General features: G+C 41.0%; 1 protein-coding gene across 1 annotated transcript in view; it reads right to left on the bottom strand.

Moving 5' to 3' along the window:
- LOC108430556 (exostosin-1c) overlaps positions 1–23,412 on the bottom strand; it is an 87,861-nt gene extending 64,449 nt beyond the window's left edge. The window contains exons 1-3 of the mRNA XM_017703109.2: positions 22,433–23,412; positions 11,963–12,711; positions 9,601–10,137 (exon numbers count right to left, since the gene is read on the bottom strand). Coding sequence (XP_017558598.1) covers positions 9,601–10,137; positions 11,963–12,363 — 938 coding nt within the window. The 5' untranslated portion in view covers positions 12,364–12,711; positions 22,433–23,412. The remainder of the gene's footprint in view (positions 1–9,600; positions 10,138–11,962; positions 12,712–22,432) is intronic.
- Between the last annotated feature and the right edge of the window lie 990 nt (positions 23,413–24,402).

Raw genomic sequence — 24,402 nt, 5'->3', positions numbered from 1 at the left:
AACTGAAGTGTAGTTTTCTGTTAAAAACAGCTTTTTCCTGGCACAAAAAAATGAAAATCATGTATTTAATGGTTGTTTAATGGCTGACTGTAAATTAGATAAATGGCAAAGTGGTCTCTGACGTTTGCACAATAGTATGTATTAAAATATATTACATTAATATCTGCTAATGTATGCATAACATCTTACAACTAGAGTATATCCAGGCACAAATTTCACAACACAATATGTATTGTAGATTTTTCAACACAAAACCAAACCTTTTGGTACAGCATTAACTTTCTTTTTTTGGACAAAGTCCATTTGCCACAGTGAGACTTAGAGCCTGGTGAAAGCATTATTAACACAAACAAATCATTTTTTTAGAAGACAAATGCACACAAAGACGGTCAGTGTTTTACTCATTCACCCGCATCCTGCCTCAGGCAAGGTTTGTCAATAACTAGTTTCTGCTGCAGGGGAGTTTTTCCACTCCCTTTGGTTGTCTGTTTTAGAAATTTCATATGTTTAATAGAACAGTGGAAAATATTTCAGCTTATGTTAGTATATCTGATATCACAAATGTTTTATTTCAGACAATTAGACTGTATATATGTTACATGTTGTAATTTTGGACATTGTCAATTTCCATTGTGCTGCTTTTGTCCACACATGGTTTCAATATAATCTTTTCCACTATTCTCCTTCTCCATCTCCAGTATTCCCCACTCCTAAATCCTGTATTTGTCAGTCTTTGCAGTGGAATGTCTTGCAGTGCTTATGATTGCGTAAGTGTTCTACAGGTCATGGACGAGGTTTGTGGAGCTACACCTGGAGAGTCGTGCCAGAGCTGAATATGGCACACAAGCTTATTTCCTCCACAGTCTAGCCAAGGAAAGATGTTGACATACTTCTGGCCTGATTCAGGACAGAGACAGGAAGTTAAACACTGACTGTCTTTGTGTAAATAACTATCCACTCGTTACTTCATTTCCTAATATTTCATTTTAAACTATATACATTTTAAACATTTTAGACTATCCATTTATCACACTGGAGTATCTCATATCTTTTTTTAGCTAAAAAAAAAAGAATGACTTTTAGTCACAATATAACATTTTTAAATTGTATTATATCATATATTTTTATATATATGTGAATAGAAAATCGTGAATTGCCAAGCACATGTTCAAAAGTAAAACTAAACACGAACCAGTAAAAAACAGGTTAAAGTCAAACTGAAATCAACTGATCTTGTTTTCCTGGTCAGTTCAGCTCCATGGTCTTATTAATGTAGTGATTTGGGTGAAGAATCAAATTTCAGAATTTTCCACTTTCCCTAGATGCATCACATTTAGTATCCAATTTTTGAGCCTTTAGCACTGGAGCTACGATGCTGATATTCTAATAAACACTAGAAATCAATGGTCATCCATCCTTTTCTTATGAAAATACATCTCTCAAAACTTCTCTCAACCATCTGAAACCACTTCCAGGTCTTCATTACGTTCATGCAGCTCAATGTGGTTTAGGATACAGCATGACTTAAACAACTTAAGCCAATTTAGGCAACATCTTTTACTTTGTTTAAAAGAGTATTGAAATTGGTACTACTTCTTTAGAGAGATAGGGGGCAGTAGACTGAGTCTGTGTTAGCACTGCTGTGCTGTCTTGGATTAAGCTGTAGAGAATTTTGAGAGTCAGAGGGCTAAACCTTTTATTCTATATGCTGTACAGTGCGTGTGCTATGTGTCAGCTTTGTACGTGTGAGCTGTGAAGTGCATGTGGCTGAACTTCCGTCTGTTTGCATTACAGTGCGTGTTCATGCACGCATGAGTACATTTCCATGCTTGTGTGTGTGAGCTAATAACTCACAGGCTGTGTGTGTGTGCATGTGTGTGTGTGTGTGTGTGTGTGTGTGTGTGTGTGTGTGTGTGTGTGTGTGTGTGTGTGCGTGTGTAGGATTTGGCCTGAAGACGTGAAAAGGCTTGAGAGGGTGTGGGGATAGTAGAGCTGGAGAGCAACACAGAATTGCTTGAAAGTCAAAGAAAACGAAAAGTGTACTTCTCTCTCTCTCTTGCTCTTCCTCTCTGTCTTTATCTCTCCCTTTCTTCGTCTCGTTCTTCCTCTCTTATCTTTCTCTCTCCCTTTGTCTGTTTCTCTTCTTTTCCTTTCTCTATTATCTTTTCTCTCTCTCTCTCTCTCTCTCTCTTGCTCTTCCTCTCTGTCTTTATCTCTCTCCTTTTCTTCATCTCGTTCTTCCTCTCTCATCTTTCTCTCTCTTGTTCTTCCTCTCTCATCTTTCTCTCTCTTGTTCTTCCTCTCTCTCTCTCTCTCTCTCTGTGCATTTTCTTATTAAGCTCAGTTCGTTCAGATCTGAACATGAGCCACACAAGCTACAGTCTCTCCAAGGGTACAATTTCACATTCCCCTAATTACAGTGGGGTGTAGCATTACTTATTGGGGTATGCCAACCACACACACACACACACACACACACACACACACACACACACACACACACACACACACACACACAAGGTTACAGAGCAGAGCGGAAGTGAAACAGTCACTACTGGTCAGTCTGCTGAAAATCTGGTGGAAGGATATCCTCAATACGAGACATTAAGCTCCATATTAAATAAAATTTTATAAAAAGGTTTTTCACTTGCTTTAAGCAGGATAATGCATCATAAATCTGTTTCTGAACCCAGAGGGAGTGTGTTTTTTCCTGGTGTTGTGTTTTATTTGGAGAGAAGCATATAAAATGGCAGTACATTGCTTTTATTGGGCTCTTTTTGTCTGGAGTGCTTTTAGGTTTCAGGAATAATGACCTGCACGGAACTCTTCCACATGGCAAGAGCGTAGTCATGGAGACCATGTAAGACATTAAGAAAAGTACACCATTTCACCATTACACCCTCTGCTTTGGCCATATGCATGCACACACACACACACACACACACACATACAGTACTATGTTTATTACAGATTCCATTCTTTCGGAAGACTTGTTTTCAGTTTTTAAAAGAGCTCTACAGGGATATTTTTCTACATATACAAAGTTCAGTTTTTGAAGTTTGTTGTATTTTGTGCTTCTCACAATCCAAGTAATTCAAGCAAAGTTGAGGTCTAGACTCTGAGGTGGCCAGTCCATTGCTGTCCACTGTCTAGAAACCAGTGGCTTCTTTGTGTAACAGATTTCAAGAAGTATAGCTTCTTGACAGATACACATCCTTTTAGTCCCACAGCTTTGCATTGTCTTCTCACAGTGGAAGGATGGACAGAAACACCAGATCTGAAGCATTTTCTCCTATCACTCAGTAATGAAAGCTTTAAGTGCTGCTAATTTCCTGGTGATAGTTTTGGTGGTCTGCCAGATCTTGCATGGTTGTTAGGAGTCTCAATTTCTCTGCATCTTATAATAATCTTTTTAACTTTAGTGTCGGAAACTCCTGAAACATCCGATCTCAGATATTTCTCAGAAATGTCTCTTGAAAGGTTTGATTGGAAATTAAATAAATTAATACAATTATAATAATAATAATAACAATTATGTTGAGTTTCATGTATATAGTGCTTTAATGAAGTGTGGTCTCTGACTAGGCTAAATGGAAAATTGTGTAAATGCATGATTCATCATAGTATATCATCAAAAGACAATTTTTCCTGTGAGTTTTGCACACTTCCAAAACATTTTCTGATTTTGGCTACATCACCACGCAGAAGCAGAGGGGGAAAAATAACACCAGCCAGTAGAATCCTGATTTACCTCTATCTCCCACCACCCCACATATCATCGAGTGAAATGCTTAGCTAGCTGAGACCCTTCCTGATACTGTTTTTGTCCCATGTCACTGTGCAAAAGGAAATTCTGTTATGATTTCCTCACGATTCACAGGTTTGAAATAGTTTGTTATCTATCAATTTCTCCAAACCTTCCTAACACAGGATTTGATAGGATAAGGATAGGGTAGTAGGGTAATAAATAAAATAATAATACTAATAATACCAATTATATGAAGTTTCATTTATGTAGCGCCTTAATGCCACACACATACACAAACTACTCAAAGGATAATCGTGCAAAATTTCTTGAATACAAGTCAAGACTTCTGAGAAGGCATGAGAATGTGTATATGTGTGTCTGCGTGAGACAGTGTGAGTGTGTCCCAGAAGCGTCCCAAAACAGCCTGTCCTATTTTTTTCCTACCAGCTCTCACATTCTCCCTCATTTGCATTCTCAGTACAATGCAGGTTTTCTTTTCTTTAAAAAAGAAGCCTGCGAAGTAAATGAAAGTAGGCCATTAGGTTGTGGTAAGCCGTCTTTTCTGAAGCATCCCTCTCTCTCTCTCTCTCTCTTTCTGAGTGCTGGGGGTTCAGCAGGGTGCTGTGAGGTGCTATCAGGTTAATCTGCAGCAGTGGCAGATGCTGGTCGTCATTAACCTGGGAACACCTCCTAAGAGCTATTCCTGATCTGCCCCCCCACCCCAACCTGAACACGACAGGGAGTGGAGGTGGAGGGCGAGCTATATCAGAAGAAAGATAGAGAGGAGTTAATGGGAATCTTCATGCAGTGTTGATCTTCACCGTTGCCCTTCAGTTTTCCTTTCTCTCTAGCTGCTCTACCCCCAGATGCACGTCTTTCTGCCTGCTGAGCGCTAGCTCAAAATAAAATACCCCTTCCCTGCCTAGACCTCAGCAGCTTAAGTCTCCGCTTTCATTACCGGAGGGGGGGAAAAACAGCGGATTTCACAAACATTTTTTCTTCCATGGGCCACGGACCACGAAGCACCCTTTTCCTTCTGTTAGTTAGCACAGCTATAGGACCCTTATTTTTCTGAGACAGAATGAGAGAGGGAGAGGGATAAAGAGAGACAGACCCTCAAAAGCTGTGGTGTGGAATAAATGAACTTATTCATACAGTGCTGCAGGACTCTATCCCCACCATAAACCCAAAGCAAACACCAATGATGGGCTTCACACTGATGGAACCATTAATGCTCTGCCATGGCTGATGTTGGGTTTTGCCACACACATTCTCAATGTTGGTGCCCTCTTTGAAGGAGAACTACACTGATTTTTCCAAATTAATGCACAATTAAATGGTTAAGATGTAAACAAAGTCATTCAGAGTGGTTCGATGTGAAATGCTTGGTTTTACTTACTGAGTCAGAATTGTTCACAGTGGTGGTGATAGGAACCAGACGTCTGAAGAGTATGGCGTCTCTGAAAGCTTCCTCACAGAAAGCTTTTACATGGTTATGAATACGCTGCCTGATGCCTCAGACATTGTTTCACAATAGTTCTGAGATTTTGGACAAAAACATAATTTATTAAAATTTATTCATGATGAAGGGGTGCATGCAGGATGTTGCAAATAGTCCCCAAAAAAACGTGTTGTTTCGGAGTTTCCAGTTTTACCATCATCACAATTACATAATAAAACTCAGAAGATGTGTGTATGTGTTCACTGGTTTTAAATAGCAAATAAAACGGTTGTATTGCGTAGATTTTGTGACATCTCTATCACCACCACTCTAAAGAAATTAGATTCAGTAACGTTCTCTAGAATGGTGCATTTCACAGTAAACTACTCTGAAGGATTTTGTTTACATCACAACCACTGAATCACTCAGAAATGTTTTGAAATCAGTAGATATAATAGTTTGCATCAATACTGACCTTGTTAAATGGACTGGGAATCTGAAACTTGACTTTATGAACTATCTAAGACAATCTTTAAAAAATTGGTATATAAGTGTCTCCTCTATGAAACATTTGCCTCAACTGGATCTGTATGTTTGTGCTGCTCTGAAAGATGAGAGCCTCAGCACCCTGCTCTGTGTCAGAACATTGCATCTCTAGCTTCCTTCACTTATTTTTGGCTTATTTCTGTTGCTCTGTTCTGTTGCTCTTCCTCTTCTTCCAAAGCTACTTTATGCCGTTTGGACTAGGTTACATGTTTACAAGTCTAATGTGTTTTTGGGACTGTGGAATACTAGGAAATGTGCTTTATAAAGTTACAGTATATAGATTAAACATTGTAAACATTGTACAAGACTAACTGAGAAATAACAGTACAATTGCAGGCCTCAAGTGAAATAGAATCACAATGTTCTAGGCCAGGATGATGAACTCTGGTGTAGGAGTGCTGGAGTCTGGCACAGTTCAGTGATTTTCCTATTCAGACACACCCGATTCAGTGCAGTAGTTAATTATCTGGTTTACTTGCTGTATTAAGAAAGGAAAATCACCACAGTTGGGCTGGACATGAGCCCTCGGGGGCCTCAGTTCACCATATTCATGTCACTGTTAGAACAAAACTGTGTACCTGAATTTTGCTTTTTTTCACAGAATTCAGGTACACCAGGTTGACCTGGGAATTATGTTCCATTGACTTCCATTCAACTTTGTTTAATTAACCTCTATTCATCCTTTTTGGCGATATGAGGTTTTGTCTTGTACAGTGCCCTCCATAATTATTGGCACCCCTGGTTAAGATGTGTTCTTTAGCTTCTAATAAATTGAGGGTTTTTTTAAATAATATAGGACCACGATGGAAAAAAGAGCAAAATCCAACCTTTATCTCAAGTGCATTTATTCAGTAGGAAAAAAATCCCACATTAAGAAATAATTGTTTAACATCAAATAATGTGTGCCACAATTATTAGCACCCCTGATGTTAATACTTTGTACAACCCCCCTTTGCCAACAAAACAGCACCTAATCTTCTCCTATAATGTTTCACAAGATGGGAGAACACAGAAAGAGGTATCTTCGACCATTTCTCTTTGCACAATCTCTCTAAATCATCCAGCGACCTGGGTCCTCTCCTCTGCACTCTCCTCAACTCTTTTCAATGGGGTTAAGGTCTGGGGACTGAGATGGCCATGGGAGGAGCTTGATTCTGTGTGTGGTCAACCATTTCTGTGTAGATCTTGCCATATGTTTAGGGTCATTATCTTGCTGAAAGACCCAGTGACGACCCATCTTCAGCTTTCGGGCAGAAGCCACCAGATTTTGTTTTAAAATGTCCTGGTATTTCAAAGCATTCATGATGCCATGCACCCTAACAAGGTTCCCTGGGCCTTTGGAAGAAAAGCAGGCCCACAGCATCACTGATCCTCCCCCGTATTTCACAGTGGGCATGAGGTGCTTTTCTGCATACTCAGCTCTTGTGTTACGCCAGACCAACTTACAGCATTTGTTGCCAAAAAGCTCTATCTTTGTTTCATCTGACCAAAGCACACGGTCCCAGTTGAAGTCCCAGTACTGCTTAGCAAACTCCAAACGTTTACGTTTATGATTGTGAGTGAGAAAAGGTTTTTTCCGTGCATGCCTCCCAAACAGCTTGTTGGCGTGTAGATAGCGTCTGATGGTTGTTTTGGAGACTTCGTGACCCCAAGATGCTACCATTTGTTGCAGTTCCGTAACAGTGAGCTTTGGAGAACTTTTTATTTCTCTTATCATCCTCCTCACTGTGCGTGGTGGCAAAATAAACTTGCGTCCTCGTCCAGACTTGTTTACCACTGTTCCAGTTGTTTTAAACTTCTTAATAATTCCTCTGACAGTAGATACGGACAGGTGTAGGTGAGTGGCTATTTTCTTGTAGCCATTGCCTGACCTGTGAAGGTCAACACACATCTGCCTTACTTGAATGCTATGTTCCTTTGTCTTTCCCATGTTGAAGAGAAATGGCCTCTGTGTCACATCATAATTATACCCCAGGGAAACAGGAAGTTGTGAATTGCTAATTAAATGTTCCTACATACTTTGATTAACTTCGTAAACTACTGTAGAAGTGACAGAAATTCTTTAATTACATTTATTTCCTAAGAATTGTTAGGGGTGCCAATAATTGTGGAACAGGTGATTTTATGAAGAAAAATTATTTCTTAGTCAGGGATTTTATTTTCCCCCTAAAACTCTACTTGAGTTAAAGGTTACATTTTTCTACAATTTTCAGTGTGACAGTATGTTTCCACAATAAAAACTGAATTTATTTTAAGGCTTTTGACACATCTTAACCAGGGGTGCCAATAATTATGGAGGGCACTGTATATTCAGTCTTGATTTAAAAACACATATCAAGCTTACATTACTAATCCCTTCTGGAATGCTATTTCAAAGTTTAGGAGCTACATAAGACAATATTCTTGACACCAACAGAGCTGCATAGAATTTTAAGAGAGTATGCAGTAGGCCTGCATCAACTGAATTTAATGCTCAATTATTACAGCTGAATACTCTACTATATTGTTATAGAATATTTTTATATTCTTCATATTTATGTTTATTTAGATACTACTTACTGAAGTGGGTATACAAGCAGATACAATCTGTTTGATATACACTTAAATGTAGGTTTCAATTCATCCAGATCTAGGAATGCTCCTCAACAACACATGAGTTTAAAATAAACTCAGTAGCCTGTGTTAAAATGATTGTTCAGGCATTTCAGACTGCTGTATATTACTTTTTTCATCTCTCAGATTCGGATCAATATGTAGTAGACACAATGACGGTTTTAATTTGTTTGATCAGCCCAGAACTGGCTACTTGTTTTTGCAAGGTTAATGTGAGCCAGAACTGTGAATATGATTATTTAAAGCAGGAATCCTCACTTCACTCCCCAAAGCTCCAGACTGGATACAAGTTCATGTTCAACTAATTAAAGTCCTTTGATTACAAGTATCACTTGATTACTTGAGTCACTTCTTTTGATATGAACAAAAGGCTGGACACCCACTGACCCTCTCAATCTAAGACTTAATATTCTTTAGTTTCAGAATCAATATCCTTTGCCAGTAACTTAGCCCACAGATACACTTACATATCCATCTTTACCTGCATATCATAACATGTTCAATTTCATACTGTCCATTACACATGTCTTACACAGGCGAACTACCCCCTCAAGCTGTAACTGATAGCATGTTCTGCTACTTCATAGCGAACATGCAGCAGCACATATTAGTAGCCAGCAGCATCACTGAAAAATCCCTCATTCAGTCACGCTTGTTTACTGAAACCAGTAGCCAGCGTCTGATACAAGCTTTCTCACATGTGGCACTTCAGATCCATATCTGCCTTTGGATCACCGAAAACCGAAGGGGCCAAAATTTGCAATCTTCTTGGCTTTCCCTAGTTCATTTTCATTGTTTTTATATAACCATTTCCTGAATATTCTATCCCTTAGCATTAAACATGCTGTTTTTGTCACTGTGTCTTTAAGACTGATATGTGTAAAAGATACCCTGCTCTTATTGGCTATCATATTGCGTTTAGTTCAAATGCAGCGTTTACGTTTTCAGAAATTCAGAGATATTAGGAAATTAAATATTAAACCAATTCTTTTGGGAATCTGGATCATTTGGAAGGCTGCAGAGGGCCCCATTTGCTTCAGTCAGGACTTGCATAACTCCAATAAAACATCATGTCAACATGAACAGGCAGCTAAGCTGTGGTAACCTAAAGATGTAACAATGTTGATTTCAAAATAGGCTGTATTTGCAGCTTAGGTTTTATGTATGTATTTAGGGAAAGATCTGTTTAGAAACAGTGTTTACACAGCCCAACAGATTCTTTCATTTTCCTGATATGAATCCTTTAACTTACCTCTCATACTCCTGGTTGTCATGGTCGCAGCGCGCGTCCTTGTGCTTCTCCCAGTCCTTGCCGTGCTTGCACGTTGTTAGGGAGACAATATCCTTGCCATTGTGAATGTGATGCAGTGCGTTCCGAGTGTCCGAACCAATGCCTGTCAAGTAGCGCTTCCCTTTGAACATGAGTAGGTATTTCCGCCTGGGCGGCACGGTGTTACGCAGCAGCCAGCCTCGCTCGCCACCCTTCTGCGGATGGTCTTTGGAAAACAAGGGAATGGAGACATCGAATCCTGGCCGGAAGTGCTCTGTGTTCAGGCTGGCCTTGGCCAGGATGGCTTGGCCCACATTGAAGCCCAGGTCCTCCGTATAGTTGGGCCAGGTGCCCGAGTATAGGTTGAAGATGACATGATTGCGTCCGTCGTTCCATAGTGGGTAGCCGCGGATGCGTTCGTCCACGTTGGGCACGAACTGTGTTGACAGCTGGTCCCTGTCCAGTGTGTCAATGCCCAGCACGAATAAGCAGGCCTCACGTGGGTCTGATGTGTAATACCTCAAAATCAAAATCAGAAACACTTTATGAACCATTACAATCTTAAGATGCACAGTGAAGTCTTTAGTAGGTTTGTGGTTCCTAACCCTGATCCTGGTGTAACGCTGTCTGCATATTTTGGTGTTTTCCCTGTTCTAACACATCTGATCCAACTAATCTAACAAAGCCTCCCTGATTTGAACAGACTGTGACATAACGCATAGCTTGGATTGTCCTTGGTGACTCATAAGGTAGCAAAATTGTCACATCACTAAATTATAATGATCAGTTACATCTGCATAATATGAAAATAAAATGTGATGTTCAATAAAGCTGCTGGATATCACTATAGTCATATGAGAAGCAATAAGTTCTGATTAAAATGATGTGTATCAATGGATGTGCAGCAAGTACAGACCCTGATAATATCAAAATAGTACTAATAGCTGCTTACATCAGACCTGCAAGCACATTTTTGTGTACTTGAAGGTTATTAGGAAACAATGAACAGCCTTTTCTAAATAGGGCTACAAAAAATAAATATGCAGTTAAAGGGCTCTTATTCTACTTTATTTTAATGTATTTTACTTTTTTCCCCTCAAAGTCTACTAAGAACATGTGTATATAAAAATGCTCTTTATCCATTAAAATTAAACAGGCTGTTTTTGTTGTTGTGTGTTTAAGAATTACATAAAATAAATGAGCTCAGTTCTGATTGGTTGTCCTTTATTCTTCTTCAAAAAGTATGCAGAGCTGAAACACTCCTTTGAACTTAAATATATATGTGCAGGGCGATACTGCTGAAAATGAGCCAATTCTCATGACATCACAGAAACAGTGAATTTAAACAGGCTGTTTTTGCAGCTTAGTTTCCATATATGGTCGTATGGGCTGAGTAAAGAATGGTATGTTTTGAAACTTGAAGCTTTGAAATACATTTCAAACATTACTTCAAACTCCTTTTAAAAAAGCACTGGAAATTTTTTTTTTTTCCAAGATATGGGCCTTTTAATTTCTTAAAAAGCTTATGCTGATGCAAGTTTGTTGTTATAGTAGCAATTACTGCTTCACACATTTTTCACACAACACTGAAAGAGAGAATAATCACATTTTCTTTTACATGTTAGAGTAGATGAGGATATAGTTTTATATTTTTGCGTGTGTATGTTCTATAATTGTCTGTTTAGCCGAATGGTTAACTTACGTGTAGGAGTCATAGTGCATGGTTGAAGCCTGGTGTGGAGAAGTGCTTATATGGCTACTAATACTACACTCCACCCAAATAATTACACTAATCTGATGCGTGATTCATTTGATCAGTTCTTTCATTGCAGATCATAATGCCATGTTCTCCTATCAGGATAGCGATACAAATATTATTTGACATGCAGCCCTCCTAGTAGTTCTTTGCTTTTACCTGCAACTGGATATTTTTAAAAGGACAATATGATATTTCTGCTAGGATGAACAAATGCCACGATGGTTGCCATTCATATGGTATCAGGAAATGTACTAGCTAATAATTTTTCCTAATTGTTGTACTTGTTAACGTGGGTAACATGGAACTGGCTCGATTTTACCACTAGTATTTATGACGTTGTCATTCATTCGAGTGCAACCTGCTTTAGATAAACTCAGAAATTCACTAATTTACAAAGACTCTCCAAATGCAGCAGTACAGCAGGGAGAACATAAAATGTGTGAGGCAGGATACTTTCACTCCAGGGTCCGGATTAGAAATCACTGATGTAAGTGCATAGAACAAATGAAGAAATAAAAACCAACAAAACACTAATATTATATATGACAGACAATAATATTATATGCAATAATCAGATGTATATACCTGGACTCAGCCACTGAAGCCAGGATTTTACGGTAGCTCTCCGACACCCGATCACCCTTCTCGGGCGGGTACACGTACACCCTGAACCCATCCCGTCCCCGGCAGCGGCCGAAGTCGAAGCATGTGTCCATCCGGCAGTGGCTATTCTTGTAGATGCTGGCCCAGGCCTGTCGGCGTTGCCGGGGCGACTCTCCAGGCCCCCCTCCATTTTGCAGCTCTGCATTCTCTGCGTAGCCTGGCAAAAGGGCCCGATCCAGCCAGTCCGGCCACGGCCGCACCACCTCGCCCCGCCGGCGGGTCAGCAGGGCCAGGAGCCGCTCCTGCAGGCCACCCCAGTAGAAGAGCAGCAGCCAGCAGCACGTGCACAAGCCCAGCAGCACGTACTTCTTGCGTGCCTGCATGGGACCGGCTCTCTCGTGCGCGCCCTTCAGCTCTCCAGGGCCCGGCTGGGAGCTTCAACAAGGCGCAGAGGCCAAAGCATAGCTTGAGGTGGGCAGGGGGCCAAGCACCAGCATTGCTGCCCCGTCTGCTTGTCCATTAGAAGCTACGATTCTCACTCCTTTCCTCTCTGCCTCTTCCCTATTTTTTTTCTCAGTGTTCCTCTGCCTACAGTCCAGCTCCAGCCTGCTGTTGCAGCAGTAGCAGTGTGTATTCCTCGTCTTGTTGTCCACTGAAAGTGATAAAGGGAGATTTCTTCTCTCTTTCCAGTCGTGCTCTCCTCATGGCTCACTGAGTGCTTCAGCGCTTTCCTAGCAGAGAAATCAACAACACACTTCACTACACAGCCTTCTGTTCACTTAGTCGAGCGCTGTCACTTATGCAAGCTCTCACTAGCCTAATACTGCATGCAAGTAAATAGACAACTGATATTCTTCCATTAAGTACAAATTACACATTTTTCAGTGTGAAAAAAACACATTTAACAGAAAATTACGCAAAAGTTTCCAATGCTTAGCATTTTAAATATAGCAGTATTTAACTTATCTTTATTTTGCCTTTATTTTTGTGCACTCTACATGGTCAGAATAAAAGATACTGTATGGATACATTTTTGTTCATGAAGGCACAAACTATGTAATACTATGTATGTAACACAAACTATGTCTTCAATGGTCCAACTGTGAACCTTAAATAAGTTTTTTTTTCCCCAAAAGAAAGATACATATTTGCACCTTTTCATAAAGTAATGTTTTAAAACATAAATATAATACAATAAACTAAAAAGACCAGAGACAAGCCATGGGTGTATGGAGTCAATGCAACTTAAAACTGATTAGAGATATAGAGAAAATGGAATATCAACCACACAAGACATGGTAGATGTTCAAAGCTTTTACTAAAAACAGTACTGAAAGCTTTCATTAACACTATGGGTCTGAAAGGACGTGTGGCTGTCAGGAAACAGTTACCAAGAAAAGGAAATACACAGAACACAAGACCGTTTGCACAAAAACACTGAAACCAGACATCTGAGATGAGAATAAAGTTTCATACACTGATGAGTCTAAATTTGTAATTGGAATTGTCAGAAGCACAAAATGCAACCAATTCCCAAGACTGAACTTTGAAGGCGTGGAAAAATATCCCTGCACAGTTCTTCGAAAAACTGAAAGCAAGTTTCATTAAAGGATGAAATAATAAAGGCAAAGCATAAACAAGCTAAGTTTTATATTATATTTGATCAAAATGGAATGATATTTAGATGTCAATGCTTCTGTATAATTTTATCATAAATTGTGTTTTCTGTTTTTCTTCCTAACAATGAACCTGTAAATAAAAACCACTTTAACTGAAAAAAAATGAAGGCCGGTCTCTGATTTTCCAACAGATTTAAAGTGTTGTATAATACTTCTATAATGGTCTGCAGTATTTCTGCCTCTGTCCAACATTTTTATAGTGCTTTCTTAAAATAATATGGGTGAATAAACTGGGTGAGTATTCTGTAGCTTCGGACGTCCAGAGAGGCCATGAGGTAGTTTTTTTTTAGGTAATTTTCTTGACTGTTATCTTGAGATCATGGCTTAATTGTCTTGTGATCTCACAACCTTTTTGTTGTGATTTCAAGATTATCAAATTATCTTAAGAAAAATACACTTTTGGTATCTTGAGACTGCCAGTTGTGACAAACAAGTTGTGAGCTCAAGGAAATAACATTTGCTGTCTTGGGATCATAAGACAAAGAAATGTCTGTTTTGACTGGAAATGAAATGAATGAAATGTGGTCTCTGACTTTTGCACAGTACTGTACACAATGAAAACATTGCATAATTGAATCAGGAATCGGTATAAAAATGGAAAATATTTTGATATGGCATCAAAATATTCCAAAATACAAAAGGTATATACTGTAATATATTTTCAAAGCACTGCATTTGTGTATGGGAGAATGAACACAGCAAATCTAGCTACTTCTATAAAACACAGAAACTGTAAGCACAATCACAGCATTTATACTCCTTCAGCCTACAGTAAGTACAGCCATTGTATGAAAAAATAAACCATGGAAAGTGATCCATTTGTCAGCAACTCCTGTGTTCACCCTACAACATCAAAGCAGCTTGCTATGGCACTCAACGCGGCATCCTGGCCCTGATGGCAGGCACAAAAGAGCATGTGTGCACCAGTATGTGGCCATGCTTGATTTGAAATGGGTGCGTTTAGCCTGGTGGTCTGAGCCGCCGCTCGGCTGTTGACACACACACTGGCCCAGTGTTTGGGCTGAGCGTGCTAAACATGAGCTGCACAGAGATATCATCGACCCTCTCCAAGCTCCAGTGGAACACAGACAGATACAGCCAACACGGAGGGAAAAGGGCGGAAAATAATTCAGCTTTTGGGAACTGAAATTAAGAGTGAGAGAGAGAGAGAGCAGAGAAAATAAACCTGCTTTATGGCCGCGATGTCCGTTAATCTTGGGAGAGACTGGACTTTTTGTGTTTGGTATAAAAACATGCAGCAGTTCTGAGGTTGAGTTGTTTGCCAAGAAACCCACTCCCCCTCATCTTCACAACCCCCTTAGTGTGTGTGTGCATGTGTTTGTGTGTGCAGCACCTCACAGAGAAGGTCAGTGTTTCTAGTGCCAGGCGATGCACAAAGACAGCTTTCACATCTCACCTGACTACCTTCACTTTTTCTTCTGTACCTTCTCTCTCTCTTACCTTTTCTCTGCCTCACCTTCCTCTTAACGCTGATTCCTACTTCTATCAGTGCTTGACTGCCATCCATCGCCCCAAGTGATCCACTGAACGCCTGGAATTATGATGATGTCTGAAAGTGCACTGCAAAGTATGAGCAGTACATGTTTGATTGATTACTTTCTATTTGTCTTAAAGAAGAATTCCACCAATTTTCAAAAATACTGCATAATAAAACTGATGCAAACAAAGCCATTCAGAGTGGTTTGATGTGAACGTATGATATCACAGTTGTTCACAGTGGTGGTGATGGGAACCAGATGTCTGAAGAGCGTTATGCCTCATCACCTCTGCCTCATTCAGTGCCACATCACAGAAAGTTATTACATGATGTCTGAGACATTGTTTACAAGAGTTTCCAGATAATATCTTGGTTTAAAATGTAGGGCTGTCAAACGATTTAAAAAATTAATCGCGATTAATCTCAGAATTTCATATAGTTAATCACAATTAATCGTACTTTTTTTAAATCTGTGTAAATGTTAGAAAAATAAGGATTTTTAAGTGAAATGTTACAATTAAAATGGTGAACACATTTTATGCTAAATGTACGTATGTTAAAAACTGCTGGGACAAGAGAAAAGTGTAAGGGAGTTTTATTTAGTAACCTCTGCATTATCTTAGTTTAATGTTGTTTCAATGTATTAAGGTCCTTTTCTTCAGAACAAGCATAAAAAATCGCTAGTAGCATGCTGATGTCTCACTAGCTAGCTAGCTAAATTTCCCGCTCCAGCAGTTACATAGTGCTGCCTCAGGCATCACAACTGCTACACCATTTAAGGTGGAATGAGAAAATTTTAACAAGAAGCTGGGGAATAGCTGACTTCAACTCATATCACCAAAAATTTAGGAGTGGGTGACAATAAATAATTGTTGCATCCCCGCTCTCTGAAGGCGTATGATGCCCTAAATGTAAGTCAAGCCCAGCAGTGACGTGGCTGAACTTTACTACTCCTCTGCTATCACTGCAGACTAGCAGGGGAGCTTACAGATCATTGCTAATGTTAGTAGCCTGTTAATAGGTTCTTTTTTATTTGAGGGCCCCATTTCTTAGGGGAAGATTTCACCCACAACCCCTTGGAATTCAGTTCACGGTGCTAATTGGTTAGCATAAGCTTCCATTGCTTATTAGCGACATTAGCATCATAGCTCCAGTGGAAACCTAAAGAAACAAATGTGACACACCAAGTATGCCTTGGTTGATTGACTACATTTGGAGTAAGGGCAAAACTGAGTTGGGTTTGTTTTTGCCTAAAAACAGGAGAGCATAGCTAAATCTTGTTGTCAGTCATGCTTTTGGCTTCAGTCGTACATAGCTCAACCATCTTTTTCAGTCTGATAACATGCATTTAATCCATTTGGCATTGCAACACAACTTACTGCTAAATATGTATTGTAGGTCAGCTTCAGAGAAAACCATGCTAAGTTCTTTTGACCAAGGATAAGCATATGTCATGTCCCAGTTGGAAACCTTTCCAGTAATCCTGTCCTCTGGCATTTTGAGTAGGCAGACCATCTCCCCCTGACTTATCTTGCCAGGCTCCCAACCCGAATCTCCTTGGATAGCAAGACAAAAGTGCAAATATCATTATTCCCAGAGAGCAACAAATTGCTCTTTTCTGGCTGGGGTTGGATTCCACTTGCGTATATAAATGTTGGATATACACAGGAGTCGTACAGCTGGTTAGATGCAGAATAACCAGGATCTATAGACCACTGTCAGTTTGCTGATTCTAGAGCTTAGAGCTCTACCAGCATAATATAAAGAAACAATCCAGCCCAAGCTCATATGTCATTAATCCATCCAAACTACAACCAAGGTCAAACAAAATGGGCAGTGAGTTTTAAACTATTACATATATTACTATATTACATCTCATATAGATGCAGTTCAAAACTGACATTCTGCGGTTTAATCTTATAGTCATCTATAAGGTTACAGTTTCTTTTCAAATACAGTGTGCTGGAGTAAAGAGCCAACAGAAATTGCATCAGTGTCCAGGCCACTTTATAAAAAAAGATTCCATGATTTCTATAACACTTTAACAGTAAATTCTGACAAGTATTATGCAACACTATGTAATACTGCAGACCATTATAGAATTATTATGCAACACTATGTAATTATATATAAAAACAGTTTCTTTTCATTAATATGCAGTCAAAGTGGTCTTCAAGTACAATTTACTCATTTTTCAGCATCAGGACAAAAGCAGAAATCACATTTAACAGAAAATTACACAGAAGCCCTTGACGACTAAATACAATGCCAAATTTATTACAGCTGTCATTCTTTTCAGGAGGCTTTTTAGTTTTTCAAAGAAATCTTCAGGCTTGGAAGTTGGTTGCATTTTCTGCAATTCCAAACACATTCAGCAATGTTGAGGCCTGGACTTCTTTTTCACTTTGCATTTTTTTTTTCTTTTTTAAAACTATTTTTTCATTTCTTTTCTCCTGTTTCTTGACAGCTCCATATTCTTTCAGTCCCATTGTGCTGAGCTGTCTTTTCACAGTGGAGGGCTGGACAAAACACCTGTAGATTTTTTTCAGATCTAAAGCAAGAGTGGAACTTAATTTTCTCCTCTCTCTCTCAAAGATAAAAGCTTTAAGTACTGTTTATCTGATGATGACAGGTTTGGTGCTCTACCAGGTCTTGCAGTCTAGCACAGGTATCTAGAATCCTATTTTCTCTCTACCTTTTAGTAATTTTTTTGATCTCCACTTTTTAAGGTGTTTGTTTTTCTTTGATTTTCCTCTTCCTTATGCAAGTAGATTTTTTTTTTTATTGGAAATTCAATAAATGAAGGGTGATCACTGACTTCAGCACAACACTGTGTATTGTCTCTCAGGTTAAGCCTAAGCCAAAATTAAACATGATTTTTATTGGTAAAACGGCATTGACGTTTCATTTTATTTAAAGAATGGGTTTAATACATGTCCACAAACCCAGTCCTATTTCTTTATCTGTGGGCACATATAAGCATTAGATCAATAACACGCTCCTCGCATCGTGACGCACCTCTCACAGTGCGCTATGCAGCGAGCACAGATATTTGTCAGGATTCAGACACCTAGGATTCCGTTACATGCCTCTCATCAATAATTCATACCTTCCTTTAGTTAAGACATTGATTTCCCTTCTTTTCTTTCATTCGCCTTTTCCCTGCCTCGCAGGTGGGGTTAATCTCAATTTTCCTGCTGAATCGATTGCAGTTAAAACATCTGTCCCAACAGCGAAGAGAGGCTCCTGCAATCCCTCTGCAATAGATGGCAGGAGCAGGAGGAAGATAGCCTAGCTAATAAATATAGCACAATGCAAATCCAGGACACGTCTGGGCTTGGGGAACCCAAGAGCCGGCCAGGGAGAGGAGGTGGCTGACAGGGGTGGGAGCCAGGCTGGATCTGACAGGGAAAGATGACTGGTTGGAGGCCAGAAGTGACTCTCTGACTCTCTCTCTCTCTCTCTATTTCAGAGCCTTCATCTCAGTCTCTGTCACTGATTGTATCTTTTTTCTCACTATCTTTGCCACTGTCTCTCTCTCTTTCTCCACCTCTCACTCCTTGTCTTTACAGCTCCTGCTTGATCTCCTCTCGTAAACACTGGATGCAGACAGAGGTGTGCACGCTAGAATTGTGAATTGGGATTTGGTGTGGAAAGAGTTTGCACTATAGGTCCAAACAGACCGAGACCAATACAACTGCTAAATACACCCTATAACACTTTCAAAATACAGGCTTTAAGACAGTTGCTACTACTATTTTTTCTATGCTACATACTTTTGGCCATTTTCATACATAACCGAATGTCATACACCTCATAAGCTAGTATATATGAAATTACTTTACAGTTTGGCGCAGTTTAAGGCGTGTGGTGATTTAGTTTACACAATGCTAATTGCTAATTCCTCTAGTTGTCATAGCTGTGTCAGCTGAATTAGCGAAGAAGCAAACTCTGAACACCAAGTAGGTCCTGGATGATAAACTACAACTGGGGTAATGTGTAAATTGTCTACATTAGTTTTTATTCCCACTGAAAGATCATGTTAACTGCCGTGTTGTTTTTTCCAGGAAAAGAGTTTTCCTGAGACTGAAAGATCTCTTTGTTTTTAGGGGTACACGAGAGGATGATTTACTGCAGATTGGAGGGGGAAGAACAAGCAGGTGGACTGGACTAGCATGCTGCAGTTGTTAGCAGGACTTGCTAGTTCCCTGGGCCCTGACGGCTGACGCGCTAGTAGTCCAGACGGCCTCAGCCTGGTTTGTTTTCTCACTTGGAGGACCAGTGACAGCTGGACTCTCAGCTCATCTCCTCCCCACCTCTTTCCCATGCAGAACCCCGAGGAGTAACCTTAGTGTGCGCCTGTGTCAAAGAAATCTTTCTAGGCTCCGTTACTGCCGATGACACAACCGGCATTATTTCCTTCAGGGTCAAGTTGTTTTCGCATCTGTCTCGACGGGGATTCTGTCAGATTAGCTCCAGGTGGTTGTGATTGGTTCGAGTTTGCGGAGACTGACATCCGACAGTGTGTAGTTACAGGAAAGAATGTACCTTCATGTCAACATGAATCAATTAAAAAAAATACATATGCCAGAAATGATCTCCCTATTGACATTCTTCTACTCTTTATGACCCGCGCTGGCCTAAGTAACAGAGTACTGGTTGTATAAATACTGTTCCCACCATGCAGACCTAAGACCACTGGCATTCAATCTTGCTATTTTCAGAGTTTGTGACCAGATTTCTCGCTGGTCAAAAGGAAAGGCAGAAACAGAGTTCAGGTTGATCATTTTCCAATGAAGTGTTGAGTACATAACTGACCTATCCATGCTCTGCTCACAAACGTGTTCTTCTGTAAAAGCTGCTGTGAGGTTGGACGAGCTTTTCAGCGCTCCAATCGAACATAAGGATAAATTGTATCTCAATTTCTATCAAAATATCCAGAATTGAAAATTATTTTTATTTTGTATGCATGTGGAAAGTCACGCTGTTAGGATAGAAGAGATGTAGATTTTTTTTTTTTTTTTGGTCATGCTAACGCTAACATGGTGGCAAATCTGTTGAATTCTTACCTGTGTAGTTTTGGTCGACGACGACAATCAATGATCTCCCTCTTTCTTTCAAATGGAATCTCAATGACTCTAAACAAAGATCAGTACCACAGTGAATGGGAATTCTGCTAACGTTCTGTAAAGCTTATCCAACCTCACAAACGTAACTACAAAAGAATGCACTTGTGGGCAGAGCATGGATAGGCAAATTGTTTGCTTGTGTTGTACGTTTTTTGCACTTTTGAATCCAAACAGGATTAAAATCATTCGTCAAGAAGCAGTGATGGTTCCTTGCAACAGAAAAACATGCTTGCAAGGCTTCCAAGATTGGAGCGGTGGCATATAAAGCGGTTGAATAGGATTATAAAAAATATGACAGAAAATCTCACCTCAGTCATTCACAGAGCTGAATCCTTTAACAGGGGCAACCAATCGACACCCATTCCCACTCATTGCAATGTAACTCACTTTATTATGAAGCAGGAGAGGTGTTTTGAATGGAGATGTTGTAGAAAACACAGTCAGGGGCCTATAGAGTCTGATATACAAGCTGTACCCACAGCTACAGTCTCAGATTGTTTGGTCGGCATATCCCAGCTATAATTGCAGAATAACCACATTGTCTTTGAAGAGAAGATCCGCTTGCTGGCAGCATGTTTGGGGTTGCTGCGTGATTGAAATGCAGCTGGCCTAAGACAGAACGTGTAAGTAGTGTAAGCTGCAGCGGTACTAGGAGAAAAAACAAATGGGGTGGTGAGGTGAGCGAGGCAACGTTTAGCTAAAATTAAACGCGGGACTCTGTCATTATGGGCTGGAGTGAAAGCGACAGTGCCGCCAACGTCGGGGCAGCCCCTGATGTGCTGCATGTTTGTGGCAATGAGACTGACCGGTGTCTGTGGCTGTGGTTGGGTTTGCAGCCGCATCATCTGGCCTCACCTCAAAATGTGCTTTTGAACAAACACAGCCTGCAAATGACTCCAAATACGAGAGTTATATCAGTCTACTGTAAGCTCTTCTGAGAATCAGAACGTTTCCTGTGTTGTTTTGGCCAAACTACACCGGGTCCCCCAAGTAATTTCGCAGACGTGAAAGGAAAAATAGAACAGAAAAGACAGAAACTCTAACGTGCAGTCTAGCACAGGCTGAAAGGGTGCGATTGAGTTAATAAGATGTTTACCTTTCGCTGAAAGCCCCCCGCTGCCTCTCATGTCTTAATTTCCAAACCACAATAATTACTAGTCGGCTTGATTAATTATGTCTCAACAATATGCTGCCCGCGCACACGCCACAAGGGCTAATTAACGAACAGGATGGGCTGGGACAATTAGCGCTCTTCTCTTCGCATTAGCAGTTATGGTCTTATGAATACTTTAAATGTATATTCCTGCTATCCTCTCAATGAATTAAGATGCTGTGAATGCACAGAACCTCCACTGTGCCATAATGCAGGGCTATTCATCCCCCAACCCTCCTCACATTCACCTTCCTCTGGCCCAAATGAAGTAATATACATTAGGTCATATGACGCTATGGAATGAGTTATTGGACCCCGTCAAAGGAGGCTGAGATTCCAGCCATTTTTCCATCCCCTCCCCATTACCCCTTTTTTTTTCTTTTTCTACACAGTGGCAGTGGACACTCCATTCATTTTCCTGGCTGCTCTCTAGGGTACCAGAAATTCATTTTAGATGCCAAGACCTGCTGCAAAGGTCAAACTCCACTGGATGCTGCCATTCATCACACATTTATTGAGGGCAGCTCATTAGAAGATTTAAACCAGTTCTGCATTTTAAAACTAAGCTCTGGACGGACAGATCTGATTCGACAGCTCGATTTGATAGCTGGACATCACGTCCGACTGCCAGCCTGCTTTGAGTTTTGACCACAGTTTAGCACCGTCTCGTCTTGGGACCTCATTAAAGGAGATGATTGCAACGGTGTGAATTAGAATGCCGGACTGCTCCTCAGCTGGGAGTGAGATTCCAGACATCAGCAGAGCACAGGCACCATTTTAAAAAACATCCATCAAACACAGGACATACAGCTGTCTGCTGAATGGATCTGTCATGGAACCACTCATACGCTCACGCACACTAGAACAGGAACACCACTATCAACACTGGTGAAAGTGCCATTCATTAGACAAGGGCATCATCTGAGAGAAGCGGGGGTTCTTTGAGTCCCTCCGTTTCTGCACCTTCTCCTGTGAGTGAATGATCAGTTTTACCTGTCCGTGGAGCCTGTGCTCCTCCACGATGGCCCCGAGACGCTCACATCCTTCTCAGCCTCTTCTCTGTAAGTCTTCGCTCTGTTGTCCACTGGAGGTTTCCTTTATGTGATGAAGAAGTGTTCAGTCCACTGACCACTGCTGGTGATTGCCACTATCCCTGCTAGTGAATCCCTCCACTGTGGACGGCGGACACTCTCTTTACCGCCCCAGCAGGAGCTTCTCTCTCTCTCTCTCGCTCTCTCTCACTCACTAACACACACACACACACACACACACACACTCGACAGCCACGCGCTCTCCAGCCCCGCCCTCCCTTCGCTCCGCCGTAACACACACTGACGGCTTCAGGTAACGCGCGGCTGACGGCGTGTTATTAATTAATTATCTATATGTTTATTGCATCCTCCGCCTTCTTTTACATCTGTCCATTTATCACTTAAAGCAGAAACGCACGGGCTCCTCGCATCCCACCGCCCCCCCCCCTACACGAGGCGCCTCTGTGGAGACTCTGTTATGTTCCAGCGCCGTCCACCTCTTCGGACAAACACCGGAGGCTGCAGAGCTTATGCTTATGAAATATGGGCAGTCTACAATGGTCGCGGTGCCCTTGGTGGTGAGGTTCAGGTTGCGCTCACGTGCGTGCGCTGCTATCCGAGCGCGAGGCTCTAAAAATCACGCGTCGTTTCAGAAACCCGCCCGCCGTCGCCGCGAAGACGGAGGCGCATTTTCTCCATAATAACCCAAAGGCAGGCGATTTCCCCCCTCTGTTCTCCAGCGGTAGCACCTCGTCCATCCACTCCGCGCGGCGCTCGCCCCTCCACTACAGCTCACACACCGCAGTCCACACATCACACACGCATCACTCACTGTCCCCCTTCGCCGTCCACACCGAGAAAAAAGCCCCGAATTCGCGCTCGGTGAGTCGGAGCGGCAGCTCCCGGGGCCGTATTTTGCCCGTTTTCCATCATCCACGCAACGTTCCACAGGCCCCGCCCCCCGGCGCCTCTGATTGGTGCAGGGCCCTCGAGGTGTCTCCTCTCCAAAGCTGCATTTAAAGTAAACACACGCACACATCTGGGCTGCTGTGGCGGTTTCACCAGCGAGCTCCTTCGACCTTGACCTCTGGAGGTTAAAGCTGACAGCTGATGGCTCACAATCGATAGCAGTAAAAACCCGCCATACTGGAATAAACTCAGAGGGGCAAATAGACACCGTGCCCAAAAACCCGCGGGCTGTTTTTGAGGAACTCCTGCGCGAAAGCTTTGTGCTATCTCAGGACTCCACGCTACTTAAATCTGAGAGCATTTTCTTTAATTACCTTTCGTCGTGACTGAATAAAAACACATCTTCCACCTGTCCTGTTTTAAACAGTGGAAACAAATTCGAGTAAACTCACCGCTGTACCGCTGTAAACTGAGATTAGTTTAACTTATTATTAATTCATGTTTTTATTCGATTAGAACAGCTCGATAGTAATGAAGATAACAGAAATGAACTAGGGTTTGACGAGGTTCTTTCGTTTCCCTCCACTGCCATCTTGCGGTCAAGTGGATTACTGAACGGCTACTGAACGCACTGATCTCCACCAGCATCCACCTGGACCATAGACCCTTTCCAACAACCACTATAGTCTGCTCATAACCCTTTATCATCCCTGCACGCTTGCGCTTTAAATTCTTTAACGACTTGAATCTGCAATAAGGCCTCAAATTTTCTCCACAGACGACAAGGTCAACCGCTCACACGTATGTGTACAGATATATGATGCTCATTCGTATATGAGTGTTATGTTGTTCTAATATAGTATTTCTAGTCATAAGGGATAATAATTAAAGTAATCCCATTACAGTTTGGAGTAATTAGTCATTTGTTTGGAACTTTTCATATTAGTTTTTTTTGACTAACCAGCGTAACACTGTTAGAGAAAAACCAAACAGCAGCATGTCAGCTGAACTGAGGAACTTAGC

This window comes from Pygocentrus nattereri, chromosome 27 (genome assembly GCF_015220715.1).
Source record: "Pygocentrus nattereri isolate fPygNat1 chromosome 27, fPygNat1.pri, whole genome shotgun sequence".
In the NCBI taxonomy this organism is placed as follows: Eukaryota; Metazoa; Chordata; class Actinopteri; order Characiformes; family Serrasalmidae; genus Pygocentrus; species Pygocentrus nattereri.
The sequence above is the reverse complement of the archived record's forward strand: the minus strand, read 5'-3'. Positions and strand labels throughout refer to the sequence as shown.